A 15,000-nucleotide genomic window follows, 5' to 3' on the forward strand; every position below is an offset into this window, starting at 1 on the left:
TAATTACCTCTCTTTCCAACGTGTGTGTAGCTGTGTATGTGTGTGTGTGCATGTGCGTTGTGTGCGGAAGAGTGTATTTAACCGCCGCACTCCAATGTCACACAGAGGTAAATGACATCTCCATCAGTATTCTGCCACTTCATTCTACGAGCTTCCTCACATAATGCACTTTGATGAGAACAAAGCAAACAGGCTCAACTCAACTCTGACCTTAGACCGGATGAAAAGGGTCTCCAACAGAGCACACTTTTTGCTGTGTGTGTGTGTGTGTGTGTGTGTGTGTGTGTGTGTGTGAGTGAGACCGTACCTCCAGAGAAGCAGTGAGAGCTTGTTCAGCAGCAGGTGGGAATGCGGTTTGACTGGATATAACCTGGGACACACACACACACACACACACACACACACACACACACACACACACACACACACACACACACACACACACACACACACACACACACACACACACACACACACACACACACACACACACACACACACACAAATAGTAATTAAAGACATGAATTATTTTTAATGACCACAGTTGGAAAGGAATATAAAAATACCGTGATAACAAGGCAATGCCTAAAGGAGAACACGTGCCAAACGGTGATAAGGTGCACCTTGTGAGCCGAGTTAATGAAAAATAGGTTAGTTAGCTACAACCAACATCTAAGAACCTTATCAATCAGATCGGCCATGAAACGGTCTACTTCAAGCCAAATAAATTCACAATTCTATTTTGCCCCATGCAGTTGAGTGACAAGCCTGCTTTTCTCCCCTCTTCAGACACAAATTTCCTGAGCGGCCTAATCAGCAACAACAGATGTGACCATCTGACGACTTTTGAGAATTTGAGTATTCCCCCCCACCCAAAACATTTCAATGGTAAAACTTTGATTGTCTCCTGTCTTCCACCAACCTCAGTCTTGCAGTCCCCCCCCCACCACCCCCACTACCCCCCACCCCCGCTTGCAGCCACCCCTGATTAAACCTTCCACTGCCAAGTAATCTCTCTTTATTATGGCATTAATCAGGCCAGCTGGATGGGGAGGGCCTCTCAGGCAGCTGTATGTAATCTCAATGCTGTCGATTGAGAGGGGGGGGGGGAACTGCCTCACTCCCCTCCCCGACGCTGCTCTGCTTGCCTGCGGCTACGGAGGAACCCCCTCGGTGGCAGCGGTGAGTTACGGCTCCTCATAGCCGCCGCCGCGCGATTACCGAGCGCCTCGGAAAACTACAAATGCATCCGCAGAGAGGATCCACGGGAGAGCGAGCCGTGCGAGCCATAGCTCAGGACGATGGGAGGGTGAAGACAGGTGAAGGTTTCTGAGTGAGAGTTTGTCAGAGCGCTGCTGGGGGAATCCTCTGATGCAAGAACTTCAGGAACTGTCAAGGCTATAGCTACAGAAGGTCCTATACTGATTAAAAGCATTCAATTTAATCAGAATAAAACAAGTGGGAATAGTGGATTTGCCCCTAATTATAAAGAGTACTCTTGACTTACAAGGTACAAGTTGACTCTACATCGTTTTGGATAAAAGCATGTGTTTAATACCTGGCCTTTACCTTTTACTAACCCTCAACACTCTTAAAGACTGAACCAAGAATGAGAGAGAGAGAGAGAGAGAGAGAGAGAGAGAGAGAGAGAGAGAGAGGTGGGGGGGGCATAAATCTGGTGAGGAAACTAATGTGGATCCCCGGTGATGCCTAGTCTGGATCCACTAGATGCCCGTCTGGATGCTCACCTTGGCCACGGCCTGCTGGAGCCGGTACAGAGAGTTGACCACGCCCATGTTCCTCCTCTGGCCTTCAGTCAGGGGGCCGATCACCTGGCTGGCATCGCCCTGGGTACACAGCTGAGAGACAGAGAGAGGGACAGAGGGAGATAGAGAGAGAGAGAGAGATAGTGAGAGAGAGAGAGAGAGAGAGAGAGAGAGAGAGAGAGTGTGTGAGAGAGAGAGAGAGAGAGAGAGAGAGTGAGAGAGAGAGAGGAAGAGGGGAGAGAGAGAGAGAGAAAAAAAGAGAGTGAGTGAGAGATCAACTAAAGTGTCCAAAGCAGCGATGGGAAGTGAGAGCAAAGACCAAGTAGAAACGCTGAAACAGGCAACACGAGCCGCAGTGGAGTAAACATGAAAGGCCGTCTCCTGCAGGTCCTTGGCAGCGCCGTGGGAGAGGGGGCCGCACGACAGGCTCGGCGGTGGCAGGTCCGTCAGGGCTCGGCGGTGGCAGCTGTCGCCACGGTGACTCTACGCAGGCAGAGGCTGGCAGTCGGGAGAAATGAGGGGAGGCGTCTCTGTTGCCACAAGCACTCTATGCATATTCATACGTACATACACACACACACACACACACACACACACACACACACACACACACACACACACACACACACACATACTTGTGCACTTTCACACATTAATGTACACAAACACACTCAAAACACACAGCTGCACATACATACATACATACATACATACATACATACATACATACATACCCACACACACACAAACCATCACAGACATGTGCACACCCCATGACTAAGAGACCAAACTGTCAATTCTCTGTTGACAACAGAGGCACACCACAGGGCTTTAAATCCTTGGAACAGTCAAACACAAACACAAACACAAACACAAACACAAACACAAACACAAACACAAACAAACACACCAACAGCAAACAACCCAAAACATTTGGAGGCGAGAGAAGCAAACAAAGACGTGGCAGAGGGAAGATGGAATGTGCAGGGGGAAAAAATAACGCCACATGGAGCCATGGCAACGGTCTAAAAAAGGCACGGCAACAGTTAATCATCAGCAGGTGGCAGCAGGTGTGCAGGAGTGGTGTGTGAGGGGTGTGTGTGGGGTGTGTGTGTGTATTTGTGTGTTGGTGGCGAGGGTGGTTTGAGGCCCTCAGGGTGTGTGCTCCTTCACACCTGGGGCTATATTTAACCAGCTCAGGCGCTCTGGACCAGAGGGGGATGCACCCGCAGCCTAATGAGGCCAGTACTCAGGTGAGTCACCAGAGAGAGAGGGAGAGAGAGGGAGGGAGAGAGAGAGGGAGAGAGAGGGAGAGAGAGAGGGAGAGAGAGAGGGAGGGAGAGGGAGAGGGAGAAAGATGCAGACTGCGAAAACGAGACTGCATGAGACGAGACTGACAGACAGACAAAGAGAGAGAAAGAGATGAAGAAAGAAAGAGAGAGAGAAAGAGAGACAGAGAGGCTGCCATCACAGTGCTCCTGTGCATCCAATGTCAGGTGTGTGCTGGAGCTCCAGGCCCATGTGATCTACGGAGAGGAGTCTGGCTGAGATGTGAGCTGATCAGTCATGCCACCAGAGGGAAGCAAGAGGCAGGGGGGCTCATCTCGGGACCTGCCAAGGGTGGAACAATGTAAAATAGGTACAGTGGCCAGTCGGGGAATAGCCAAGGTGGATTGGCATTATTTAATCATTCCCCACTTGGAACAGAGATGCATCATGGGAAATGTCCCAGGGGACTTTAACCAGAGGGGGGTGCATGGGAGAGGGACACTCTAACCACAGGGGCCACGGCTCTTCGGAGGAACAGAGAGCGCTCTGGCCATGTTCTCAGCGTGGGGCCCCCACACACTGCTGCAGATTTAAAAAGGAGGAATTATTTTCCCAGCGTGTGTGCCGGACGGAGCGGGTTAAAAAGCCGAAGCGATTTCACATTCACACGGGATGGAGAGTAATACGCAGATGGTACTCACCACTGGGCTGCAGCTTGCAGCTTTGCAAAAGGTCTTCTACTATTGGCCTTAATGGACCATTTCAGTTTTTGGGGCACCTGTTGCCTTTCAGTTATACCATCAATTCTCTTTTTTTTTTTTGTAAATTTGCAACTAAACTTCAGCTTCAAAAACACCTTTTGTAAAACCTTTTGTAAAACCTTTTGTTTCCGATTTCCATTTCCCTGTACACCATACTCTGCTTTTCTAAAGACTCCCGGAAGTTCGATCCTGAAATACCAGTGCAGGGACGCTCGGCTCCTCCCGTTCCCTCTCCTTTACCCCCCTCCCACCCCTCCCCCCAAGGGATCCGGCCTCCCGCTCGATACAGCATCTGGTCAGCCGGAGAGAACAGAGGCTGTGCCCGTAATGAATGTCCACAAGGGTGAGGGGCTTAAGCAGGCCTTTCCATTAATCAGCCACCGCCTCAACACAGAGAGATAAGTACAATCCAATCACACACTGATTACGCCTAAACAGCCGCAATCAGGCGAGCTGTGGATTTACCTTAAGGACCGGTCTGTTGTGATCAATGTAAGGAAGCTAAAAAGGGCAATCGGGTCATGTTGGGTCAAGAAGTATGGAATACTCCCACCTCCTATGGTAACGACAGCAGGATGCCGAAGTGAAAAGGGTGAAATGATTGAATACATGTCTTCTGTCTCGAATAGACATCTGATGCTTAGGTAACTGCCACTGAGGGTGTTGTACAGGGACATGTATGTAAACACTGTCGTCTTGCCAAAGAGAAATACTACGCATCCTTGTTGGCTGCCAGTTTGTGGCTTGTAGAGAGGTGGAGAAAATCAGAAAATAAACGATTCGGACGACCTCTGCAAACTACAAACCAGAGCTGGATCAGATTCGGGGACACGGAGCGCTGTGTTCATTGATTTCGGATCAGCGCTCGAACACCGACGTCGTCGCCTGCGATGCGAGCGGCCGACCCACTTCTCATAAGAGCGCATAACCAGAAGCAGGCTCCGATACCACGGAACCTGATCCGTAGCGCCTGGCGGGGAGAAAAGAATAGCAACGGACCGGCATCCCAGGACGCTAACGGACAACGGCTAGTAACTCTAACCCCAGTGCCTCTGGCTCCGTGGGCCGGTGGAAGGCCAGCTGCGCTCTGCCATCTGCTGATGGTGGTGGTGGCGATGACTCTGCCTGCTCTTCCCTTTCGCAGCAGGTGGAGTGAGCCTCGGGGCACACTCATTCCCACTTAGCTGTCGCTCTCACAGACGGAGCTTTTACAACACCACCCCACACGGATCCATTTGGCAGGGCAGTTCACCGCAGTTCAAGTTAGCCCCTCTTTACAAAACAAAGCTCAAAATCTTGCAATTCCAACTGTTGTCTGTTGTTCACAGCAATGTATCATAAAAAAACGCTGTAACATTACGGAGCATATCAAATATTTTCCCATTATGGAAATTTACTGAAATGCACTGGTAAAATGATGTTCAATAATACAGGTCTGTGAGTTTGTATGTAGTTCTGAGGGTGCACAGGAAGGGAAACATGCAATGTTCTCTCAGCTGTATTGGATGAAGGCAGATGTGAACAGGAAATGAAGAGCCGGCATCACCTCACACTCACCAGTTGCTCTGACTTCACACAGAAGAGCTGCACCGTCTTGGCGGCGTTCTTAGCCACAGCCACGGTTAGACTGGGATCCACAGAGGCCACGTTGAGCTCGCTGGGGGGGAGGGAGAGAGAGAGAGAGAGAGAGAGAGAGAGAGAGAGAGAGAGAGAGAGAAGCAGAATAGTAGAAGGCCAATCAGTACATTTGCTGATCATTCACGCCGCAGTTTGGGTCATGAGGATGGGATTGAAGTGTCCTCTCACCTGGCTATGGTCTTGATGATGCTGTCCAGCTCGTCATTGGAGGGGGGGTTGCGCCCCCCCTGCGGGAAGACCAGGTTTATGGGGTCAAAGAGGCGTGATAGGGACTTGGAGAGATAGGCAGCCTCATAGGGCTGAAGAGAATCCTTCAAAGCCTTCTCTGGGCTGGAACCAAATATGAATGCAAATATTCACATATTTAAAATGAAATAGAGCATATATAACAGATGTTGGCAAAAGCAATGACAGGGCATAGATAGCAAAAACAGTGTCACTGAAAGCATACTGTACTAACGGTACAGGCATATAAGCCAAAGCTTTTAGTAGTACACAAATCAATGTATCAGACATAATCAAAATTACAAAATCACTTATACTGTCTGCTTATACAATGGGGCATGACAACTGATATTAATGCTTAAGCAGTTTTAAAAGAACAACAGGATGAATATTTGTCCGTGTATCTTCTGTTTCTTACGAGATGATTAGTTTTCATCAGATGACCCAACTCTGCTTGATGTAATTACACAAATTTGCCTGTGTGCGCACTGTTTTCAGTTTCTCATTAAAACCCTAATGTGCAGAGGTTCACGGTTCAAGCGAGTCGCTCTCTTTTCCTGACAATTAGAACCCGCCCAGGGGGCACTAGATTTACCCCATCCCTCCCCAACCAACCCCTCCCGTCTCACTGCATTACGCTCACAAACAAAGACAGGCTACTGTACAGCCGCCGGCTTTTCTCCGAGCTGCCACCCTTTTATCATGCGAGGGCGATATCCAGGCGTGGAATGACGAAAGCCCCCCGATCAGGAGACACGATGCTAATTGGGAGGTTAGCGTCTTCAATCACATCACGGTTTAGGAGCCGGAGTGGGGAAAAAGCTCAGACTCAGAGCAGGGAAGAGGCTCAGACTGCTGTTCGCCTCACCTTTTCCATCCAATCACTGTCCGTTCTTTACACCTCTCTTTCTCCGGAGTCTCTCCCTCTTTCAGTCAGAATTACCATTCCCTTCCTCTGCCTGGGGTCACTGTTCTTTTTATTGTCGTATACAGTCTTTTCACAGTCACTCCTCACTCTGTCCCCTGTGTGTGTGTGTGGGTGTGGGTGTGGGTGTGGGTGTGGGTGAACGTGTGTGAATGTGTGTGAGTGTGTGTGTGTGTGTGTGTGAGTGAGTGTGAGTGTGAGTGTGTGTGAGTGTGTGTGTGAGTGTGAGTGTGTGTGAGTGTGAGTGTGTGTGGTCTGTGAACCTTCAGTAGACAGTAAAAATCTTCAGAGGGCTTTTCAACTGACTGAGGCAGGAGCCCAGGGACACACAAAGCCAGAGCCACTTCCTCCCAGCACTGCACTGCACTGCACTGCACTCCCCTAATTACAGGTTCAAGACTGGCTGACCTGAAAGGGTCATCTAAAAGACAGAGGGAAAAGACAAGAGCGAAAGAACATAGGGCAGAGAGAGAGGGAGAGGTAGAAGCAGAAAGAGCTGAAAGACTGAAAGAGCATGGGGATTGGAGTGGGGGGGGGGAGAAAGAAAGAAAGAGAGAGGCAGGCAGGGAGGTAGGGAGAGGGGAGTGCACAGGGGTCATTAGAGAGAGAATGAACGAAGGAAGGAAGGAACACGTGAGGAAGAGGAGGATACTGTTACAGGATACAGGAGGAAGCAGCAAGCAGGAGCCACACAATTAGGCTGATCCAGTGGGAGAGACATTTTGCCTCCAGGTCGGAAACTCACGACAAGATGACATGGCGGATTATCTCCTTGGCAATGGCTTGGGGGCGGAGGAGGGGGTGGAGGTGAGGTGGCAGGTGAGATGGAGGTTTGGGTGGTGGATGTTGTTAGGGTCAGGTCAGAGGCCTGGAGGGTCCCAGTATCTGAGCTCGGCCACGGAGAAAATGACTGACCGCGTGGCCCCTCAGCTGTCATCCTGTGGAGCTCACCAGCTCTACATTAATACACAGTGACTCATGCAACACTCTAAACCCGCATCTGCCTTGGAGATGTCGCTTTCCACTTAGTCGAAATATCCCAAACACGAAACAAGGGTCCCTCCAACCTGAAGGTCAAGGGGGAATTTGAATTGAGCCCCGAGAGAATAGAGTGACAATAGCACGGGTCAATGGCCTTCTGACGTTGAACTTCCACCTGGTATATCCACCACTGCTCTCTCAAAAGACCAGGGAGAGGGTCACACTACAAGAAAGTCACAGCATAGAGTCTTTTTCTGCCTGCCTTTTATTTCTTTTCTCTCCACTGCTCCCTATCAGTTCCGCCTCTCACATTTTTTCGCATTCGTCGGGCGAACGTGCCAAATCTCTCTCTTTACGCCAGGCAAATCACCTTCACCTAAACTACTACTCAATTTTTGGGTTCGTTCCAGGGCCGTCTCCCTTTAAAGTCTGCTTATTCTGCACATATTTCGGGGGCACTTTCAGGAGTGCCTGCCACAAAAAAGGGGGCTGCCCTTCCCTTACTGCTGCTGCCAAACTCGCTTGCCATTCTGTGCACAAAACCACTTTTGACAGTTTATGATGAGGCGCAATGATGGCATTGGGCCTTAATTGTCGGTTGCCTGCTGCGTTAAAACATCTCAATGAGGCTTTTTCAGGATAGGAGGGTGTGTGTGTGTGTGTGTGTGTGTGTGTGTGTGTGTGTGTGTGTTTGTGTTGGGTGGGGAGGGGTGTGGGGTTTAGGCGACGAGTCAGAAAATAAAGCGCGCAATTGAGATTCTCTGAGGTGTCTCTTCAGTCGGCACAGACCGCTTCGACAAAATGGCGAGATGCTGGTGTTTGTGTTTGCTCTGCTATGGGGGATTGAGTTGGCTTCTGAAGACACTAAACACTTGGCACTCATGATGTTTGCACTTTTGGAGAACAGATAGAGGATGACCGAAAACCCTGCACTGTAGTTTTATGGTCGAAATGTGGCATTGACGGGTTGATAGAGTTTTTACAACGCTGTTTGTAACTGCAGGAACACCCAGGCAGGTTATGAGGCCATTGTATTTAAATCATGGAGGCAATTTCTATTACGTTTTATTAAATCTTATAAAGTTAGGAGGGGACATTTGAATAAAACAGAACTTGGTAAAATACCATATGAAGTAACACACTTTGAACAGTGCAAGAAAAGGACCACAAGCGGAGAATATCTAAATAGCAACCACTTACACTTTGTGCGTCACCACATGAAATCAATGGACCTGGTTCCAAAGATTTGAGCCTTGTCTTTGAAAGAGTATGTTCTGTCTTTGTGTGCCAGTATGTGTGGGTTTGCATGTTCGTGTGTATGTGTGTGTGTGGAGTGTGTATGTGTATGTGTAGGGACTACAGTAGCTTTAGGTGAGCCTAGGGGGGTAGGGGGGATGCACTCACTCGTAGTCCTGCTTGGTTTGAGTGAAGAGGTCCTGGGAGTCGGTTTCGGAGGGAGGCAGCTCCACGGGCAGGTCCAGCCCTCCCTGGATGCTGGCGCTGTACAGCTGCAGGCGCTTCCACAGCTCGTTGTACAGCCTCAGTAACTTAGGGTACTCCCCTTCCAATGCCTGCTTCAGGAAGGTGGAGTCTGTGGGGCAGACACACACACACACAAACACACACACAGACAAAAGAGAATAGGTAAGAAAGGTGAAAATCATATCATTATCTTTTCTTTCCCTACATAGTCGAGGTGATGACAATATTCAGGCATAGATGGACAAGAACAAGAGAACAACGCAGAGGAAGCGGAGGAAGTTCAAAAAGACGTGGCACACATGTGGAGCTCTGGTTTATGTCCTTGACGAAAAGATGAAACATCCTCCCTGTCACCCATGAACGATGAAGAAGCCCTCTGTCAATCCCTCCAGACCCAGTGACCAGTGAACCTGACATCTAACAAAGTCCTGGACTGCATCAGCACACAGTGGACAGATACACACACATACACACACACACACACACACACACACGGGCGTGACCCCCTGCCCTTCAGTCACCAGTGCCGAGGGACTAAATAATCTTACATTTGTCTTTGTCTCATTATATATATATATTTTTTTTAAGAGAGAAACCAAACATGAACAACCCACAAAATAACACCTTGCAGCTCCGGCTCTCAAGATTACACTTGGGTGCAAAAACCCATGACTGTGTTACAGTTACTCAGGGAAACAAATCCACTCTTTGCGCTTCAATGAGCTTGAAAATCTTGATTTCCATTATCCAAGAGTCCCCAGACAATGCCAGCGAATAAGACAAGGAGAGACATAAAGGGAGGTTTTTTTTACCCCTCGTTCCCCGACATAATAAAAAGATGAAAGAAAATCACAGGTGGAAACGTTTCTGAATATACGGCATCATTAATATGATAATGACTCAACTTTATGACTGATTAATCGCTCATTATGGATATTATGCAGACTGTTGTGCTGGGGGATTTTTTTTGCGAGATATTTTGTGCGATTGAATTGGTGCATGCATAATTGAACAGGTCTGGTGTTTAATGCACATTTGGAGGAGATTCTTTGGATGTTAAATGAGCTGTTGCCACTGGGCGTCTTGCAGGAGCAGGATCAGCCATCTGGAAGCAAATGAAAATGTAAATGTAGACTTATTTCGTGCCGTGTGTGTGTGTGTGTGTGTGTGTGTGTGTGTGTGTGTGTAAGACGAGGGAGATGGCCACTGCAGTGGAATACTGATGCGGCAGAGAGGCTTGGGACCTAAGCGTGGAATAACAAGGCTTTCAGCTGGAGTGGTATGGGTGGGTCGGGCTGGAAAAAGGACATATCGTCTTACCTGATGTATGAGCGACATACATACATACTGTATACACACACAGACACACCTACATATACACACAGACATATATATAACTACCTATATATATATACACACACACACACACACACACACACACACACAAACACACACACATCTACCTATACCTACATCTATGAGTGTGTATGGGTAAGAAGGGCTGCTGGCATCTTTAAACATGATCTGTATTACCACAGACATCCACGGTGCCATACTAGTACCAGTAATATGCCTAAAGAGGGCTGGGGGAAGCACCATCATCAACTTCAAAAGGCTGTACTAACACAACATATAACACTACAGTACTGTGCAATAATGCCTCGTCTAAGCCGTTTATATAAACACAGTCTTGTGTGCTCCAGTACCTTTATCAATGCATCATTCCATGTGGTGTGATGGTGGTGTATATGTGCTACAAGTGTCAACAGCGTGCCATTAGTCGTGAGATGTCTATAACCAATGTGTAATGTGTGCTGCAAATTAGTCATGAGACGTCTGTAACATATGTGTAATGCATTTACATTTAGTCATTTAGCAGACGCTTTTATCCAAAGCGTCATACAAAGGAGAGAACAGTCAAGCTACAAGCAATAGAGACCTAGTATAACAATAAACAAAGGAGATAGCATTAGAGGAAGGATAAGGAGAGGTAGAGACAGGAAGAGGAAGGGAGAGGAAGTGCAAGTTAGGAAAGGTGTAATATACTGTATGTGTGCTGCAAATTAGTCATGAGATGTCTGTAACATATGTGTCATATATTCTGCTTTTCCCAGGTTGGTCCCATTGTATCTTGTTTTAAGGGTGTTTCCAAAGTACATAAAAAGTGACACAATGATTTTCAGTGGCATTCAGACAGTTTGCTATTCTCCACTTATGTGTAAACACACAGAACAGGTAGCTCAATTCTGCTTCAAGCAGGCCCATGAGGAAGGCCTTTCAGCCGTGCATCGTGAACCAACCAAGAGAGCACCCAAGGAGTGTAGATCTGAGTTTGATAAAAGAGTTAGAAAAATTAAACCCAGAACAAGCGGAGCCTAAGTAGTAATGCAGGGCCTCCCTGATTGCTTTCTATTGATCAGAGCAAGTGAATTGAAGACCTCATTAACTCACGATAACAACAGGCCGGGATCAATGCATTTGGGCGTGCTGGGTTAATTGATGAAGGTGCTCGGAGTGGTCGTTGATTTCCTTAATGAGTCTGACCTGGGCCCCGTTCCTCGTACGTGGTTCAACTAAGTCGATCAAATGTCCTATTAGCCAGCTTAAATTAACCCGATGATTGAAGTCAGGCTATCTCGGTTTCTCAAAGGCTGATCCGCGCTCAAACTATCTTGTTAATTCAAACCAGACTTCAGTTATCAGGATAATTGCGCGTGCCCATCCTACTTCAAAAGTGGGAAGCGTCGATCACCGAAACCATGATTTTCTAACGGAGTATAATGGCAACCAAAATTTAAAGAAAGAGCGTCTTTTTTCACCACTGACGAGCAGGAGATTATTATGAACGCTTATGAAAAATAATCATGGCAAAATCCAACACCGCCACCGCTGCGAGAGCAAGACAAGAAGCATGGCAAAATATCGCCGACAAGGGGAGGGAGGTGGCGGCTTGACGAAGGTGCTCGGAGTGGTCATTTATTTCCTTAAAATTAGTCTGACCTGATCAACTTCCACGTGCCAATGTTGATTATTTTCATTTTTTTCTTACAAAAAAATGTAAATAAACTTGACCTTGTTGGGTCAGTCAAGTAGGCAGTTGTGGTGCTAACTGTAGCAGTACACTACACTGCAGTATTTAATGACTGGACTGATAAACATAACATTTCATCTCCCTCAGAGAGACATGCTGAGCACATTAGCAGTCAGTAACTAGGGAGTAAACCATTCAAAGACCAACAAGCGGTAATGATGAAACTCAAGTCTGACTAGATTTGAGGAGTGTATACCAGAGTCAGTGTGTGTTTGCTGGTGTATAGCAGAGTCAGTGTGTGTTTGCTGGTGTATAGCAGAGTCAGTGTGTGTTTGCTGGTGTATATCAGAGTCGGTGTGTGTTTGCTGGTGTCCGTTTTCTACATTTGCTGCTTGGATAACCAGATAATCACTCGGGTTCCTCTGAGACCTCAAGAAAAACAGCAGGACATCTAAGATGCCTGGTTATTAAAATAATAAAGCACACACAGACATACTCACACACAGACACACTCACACACACAGACTCAACCCAACCTAGAGAAAAAGACAAGCGAGAGACAGAGACAGAGACAGTGTGTTTACATGCAGGGAGAAATACTGGCTCCATAAGGCTAGTGAAAGTAAACATGCGCACGCACACAAACACACACACACACACATACGCACACACGCACACACACACATTCAGAGACTTGAAAAACACTCCCACTTCTCACCTACAAATAGAAAGAGAAGAATTATCCCTCCTCCACTAAAGGGAAGAATCAAAACAGTCCTCCCCACCCCTCCCAAAAGAGTAGGGTGTCTGGGTGGGTGGGTGGTGGTGGTGTGTATGTGTTTGGGGGTGTTGGTGTCAGAGAGAGAGAGTGAAGAGAAGCTGGGAAAAATGAGAGGAGAGGCCAGCCTTTTGTCAGGATACAGAAGGAGGAGGATGACGTTAAAAGGGGGGGGGGGGGGGGGGGAATCAGGATCAGGGCAGAGTCCAAACGCTGGAGACATCAAAGCAGACACGGCTGACTCCAGAAGCCGCAGGGAACAAGGGCGCCAAGTCGACAGGAGACGTGATCGAGCCAGATGCAGACTGTGTGCAGAGGGGCCACACACGCAAACACACACACACACACACACACACACACACACACACACACACACACACACACACACACACACCCCACACACACACACACACGCAAACACACACACACAAACACACCGGACACACACACACACACACACACACTCTCTCTCTCACACCCCCACACACACACACACACACACATACACACACACACACACACACCTCAAGCTGTCCTAATACCAAAAACAAACACACTGCCTATTAGAGCCTACAGCCCATAAACAGAGACAGATAGAGAGTACAATAGCTGACCCAACTGAAATACTTACAACAACCAAACTACCAACTACAGACCAACTCAAAATAACTTGACTAACTTGTTTAACTTGTTTAACTTGTAGGTTGCAGATACCTGGTTGTGGACAGTAACAGTTGTCATCCGTGCAGTGCAGTGTGGGAAATGAACACTCACCAGCAGTGGCTTTCTGGAATTCCACGGACAGCGTTCCGGTCACAGAATTCCAGAAGGTGTATAAGATGTCAGGCTGCCCGTCCTGTAGAGGAGACAAGAGACATCCAGGAGGTCAGGAAAACCAGATATGCTACAGATATGCTCCAACACACACAGGCAAAACATGAACATCCACCACCTTCCGCCCAGGGCTCAAAGACACAACTCAAACTGAGGGACAGAAAATAACCTTCAGGTTTTAAACGCAAAAAAAACCCCATCTTTGTTGCCCTTCTTAGCTCATTACCAAAACATTGATGAGGTCGAGCGGGTAAATAACGAGGGTCTGTCACAACACCTGTGCGTTGGGGACCGGTGAACTTTATAAATATCCGAGGGGCTGCCGTGATTAACACCGAGGCAGGAGGAGAGGCTCGTCTCCGTGGTCGTGGCGCTGACAAATCCCATTACTCACACTCGCCGCGTTTGTCTGTGGGCCTCTACGGAGGCTCGAGGCCGCTCACGGGATCTCATGACAACGAGTGACAGTTCTGTGTGTTTACATCACCGTTCACACTGGCATCATACACACATGCCAACGTAGAGCACACACACACACAAATGGGAGAGACACTGGAGATGAAGACAGCCACAAACCCAGCACCTCACTAATACCAATTCCCTCTGGGTAAAACATTTGTGTGTGTGTGTGTGTGTGCATGTCTGTGTGTGATTAGGAGTATGTGTGAGTGTGTGTGGGTGTGTGTGTGTGTGTGTGTGTGTGTGTGTTTTGTAACTGTTTTTGAAAGAAAGAGACAGCAAAAAAAAAGAAAAAGAAAGCAACAGGTCCCCATGAATAACAACATCGACAGCGATGACAGCTCATCATTGGCTCGTCGCGGCAGGGCGGCAGACGTTGCCGCGGTGATGGATGTGCTCTTCCTCCGTGCCCGCGGAGCAATTACGCATGTAACCTGCGGCAACGGGCAGGAGGGTGGGGGTGGGGTGGGGTGTGGTGGAGGGGCGATAGGAGCAGGCAATTAAAGAGGCAGAGGAGGAGCCGGGCATCTTCACCCTGTCATCAGCCCCACATAGGTCCCATGGATGCCTTAATAATGCCTCAACCTCCACTGTTAACCTAATGAAGAGTAAGGGGGGGGGGGGGGGCTTGTGTGTGTGTGTCTGTGTGTGAGAGTGAGTGAGTGTGTGTGTGAGTGTGGGTGTGTGGGTGTGTGAGTGTGTGAGTGTGAGTGTGAGTGTGAGTGTGAGTGTGAGTGTGAGTGTGTGTGTGTGTGTGTGTGTGTGTGTGAGTAAGTGTGTGTGTGAGTGTGTGTGTGTGTGTGTGAGTGAGAGTGTGTGTGAGTGAGAGTGTGTGTGAGTGAGAGTGTGTG

At 48.1% G+C, this 15,000-nt stretch overlaps 1 protein-coding gene across 1 annotated transcript in view; it reads right to left on the reverse strand.

The window, feature by feature from the left end:
- The window catches only part of cog5 (component of oligomeric golgi complex 5), a 78,323-nt gene that overhangs the window by 12,494 nt on the left and 50,829 nt on the right, over positions 1–15,000 (reverse strand). The window contains exons 11-16 of the mRNA XM_031583273.1: positions 13,631–13,712; positions 8,970–9,156; positions 5,603–5,764; positions 5,354–5,453; positions 1,749–1,859; positions 308–370 (exon numbers count right to left, since the gene is read on the reverse strand). Coding sequence (XP_031439133.1) covers positions 308–370; positions 1,749–1,859; positions 5,354–5,453; positions 5,603–5,764; positions 8,970–9,156; positions 13,631–13,712 — 705 coding nt within the window. The remainder of the gene's footprint in view (positions 1–307; positions 371–1,748; positions 1,860–5,353; positions 5,454–5,602; positions 5,765–8,969; positions 9,157–13,630; positions 13,713–15,000) is intronic.

Source organism: Clupea harengus, chromosome 16 (assembly GCF_900700415.2).
Source record: "Clupea harengus chromosome 16, Ch_v2.0.2, whole genome shotgun sequence".
NCBI classification, from domain to species: Eukaryota; Metazoa; Chordata; class Actinopteri; order Clupeiformes; family Clupeidae; genus Clupea; species Clupea harengus.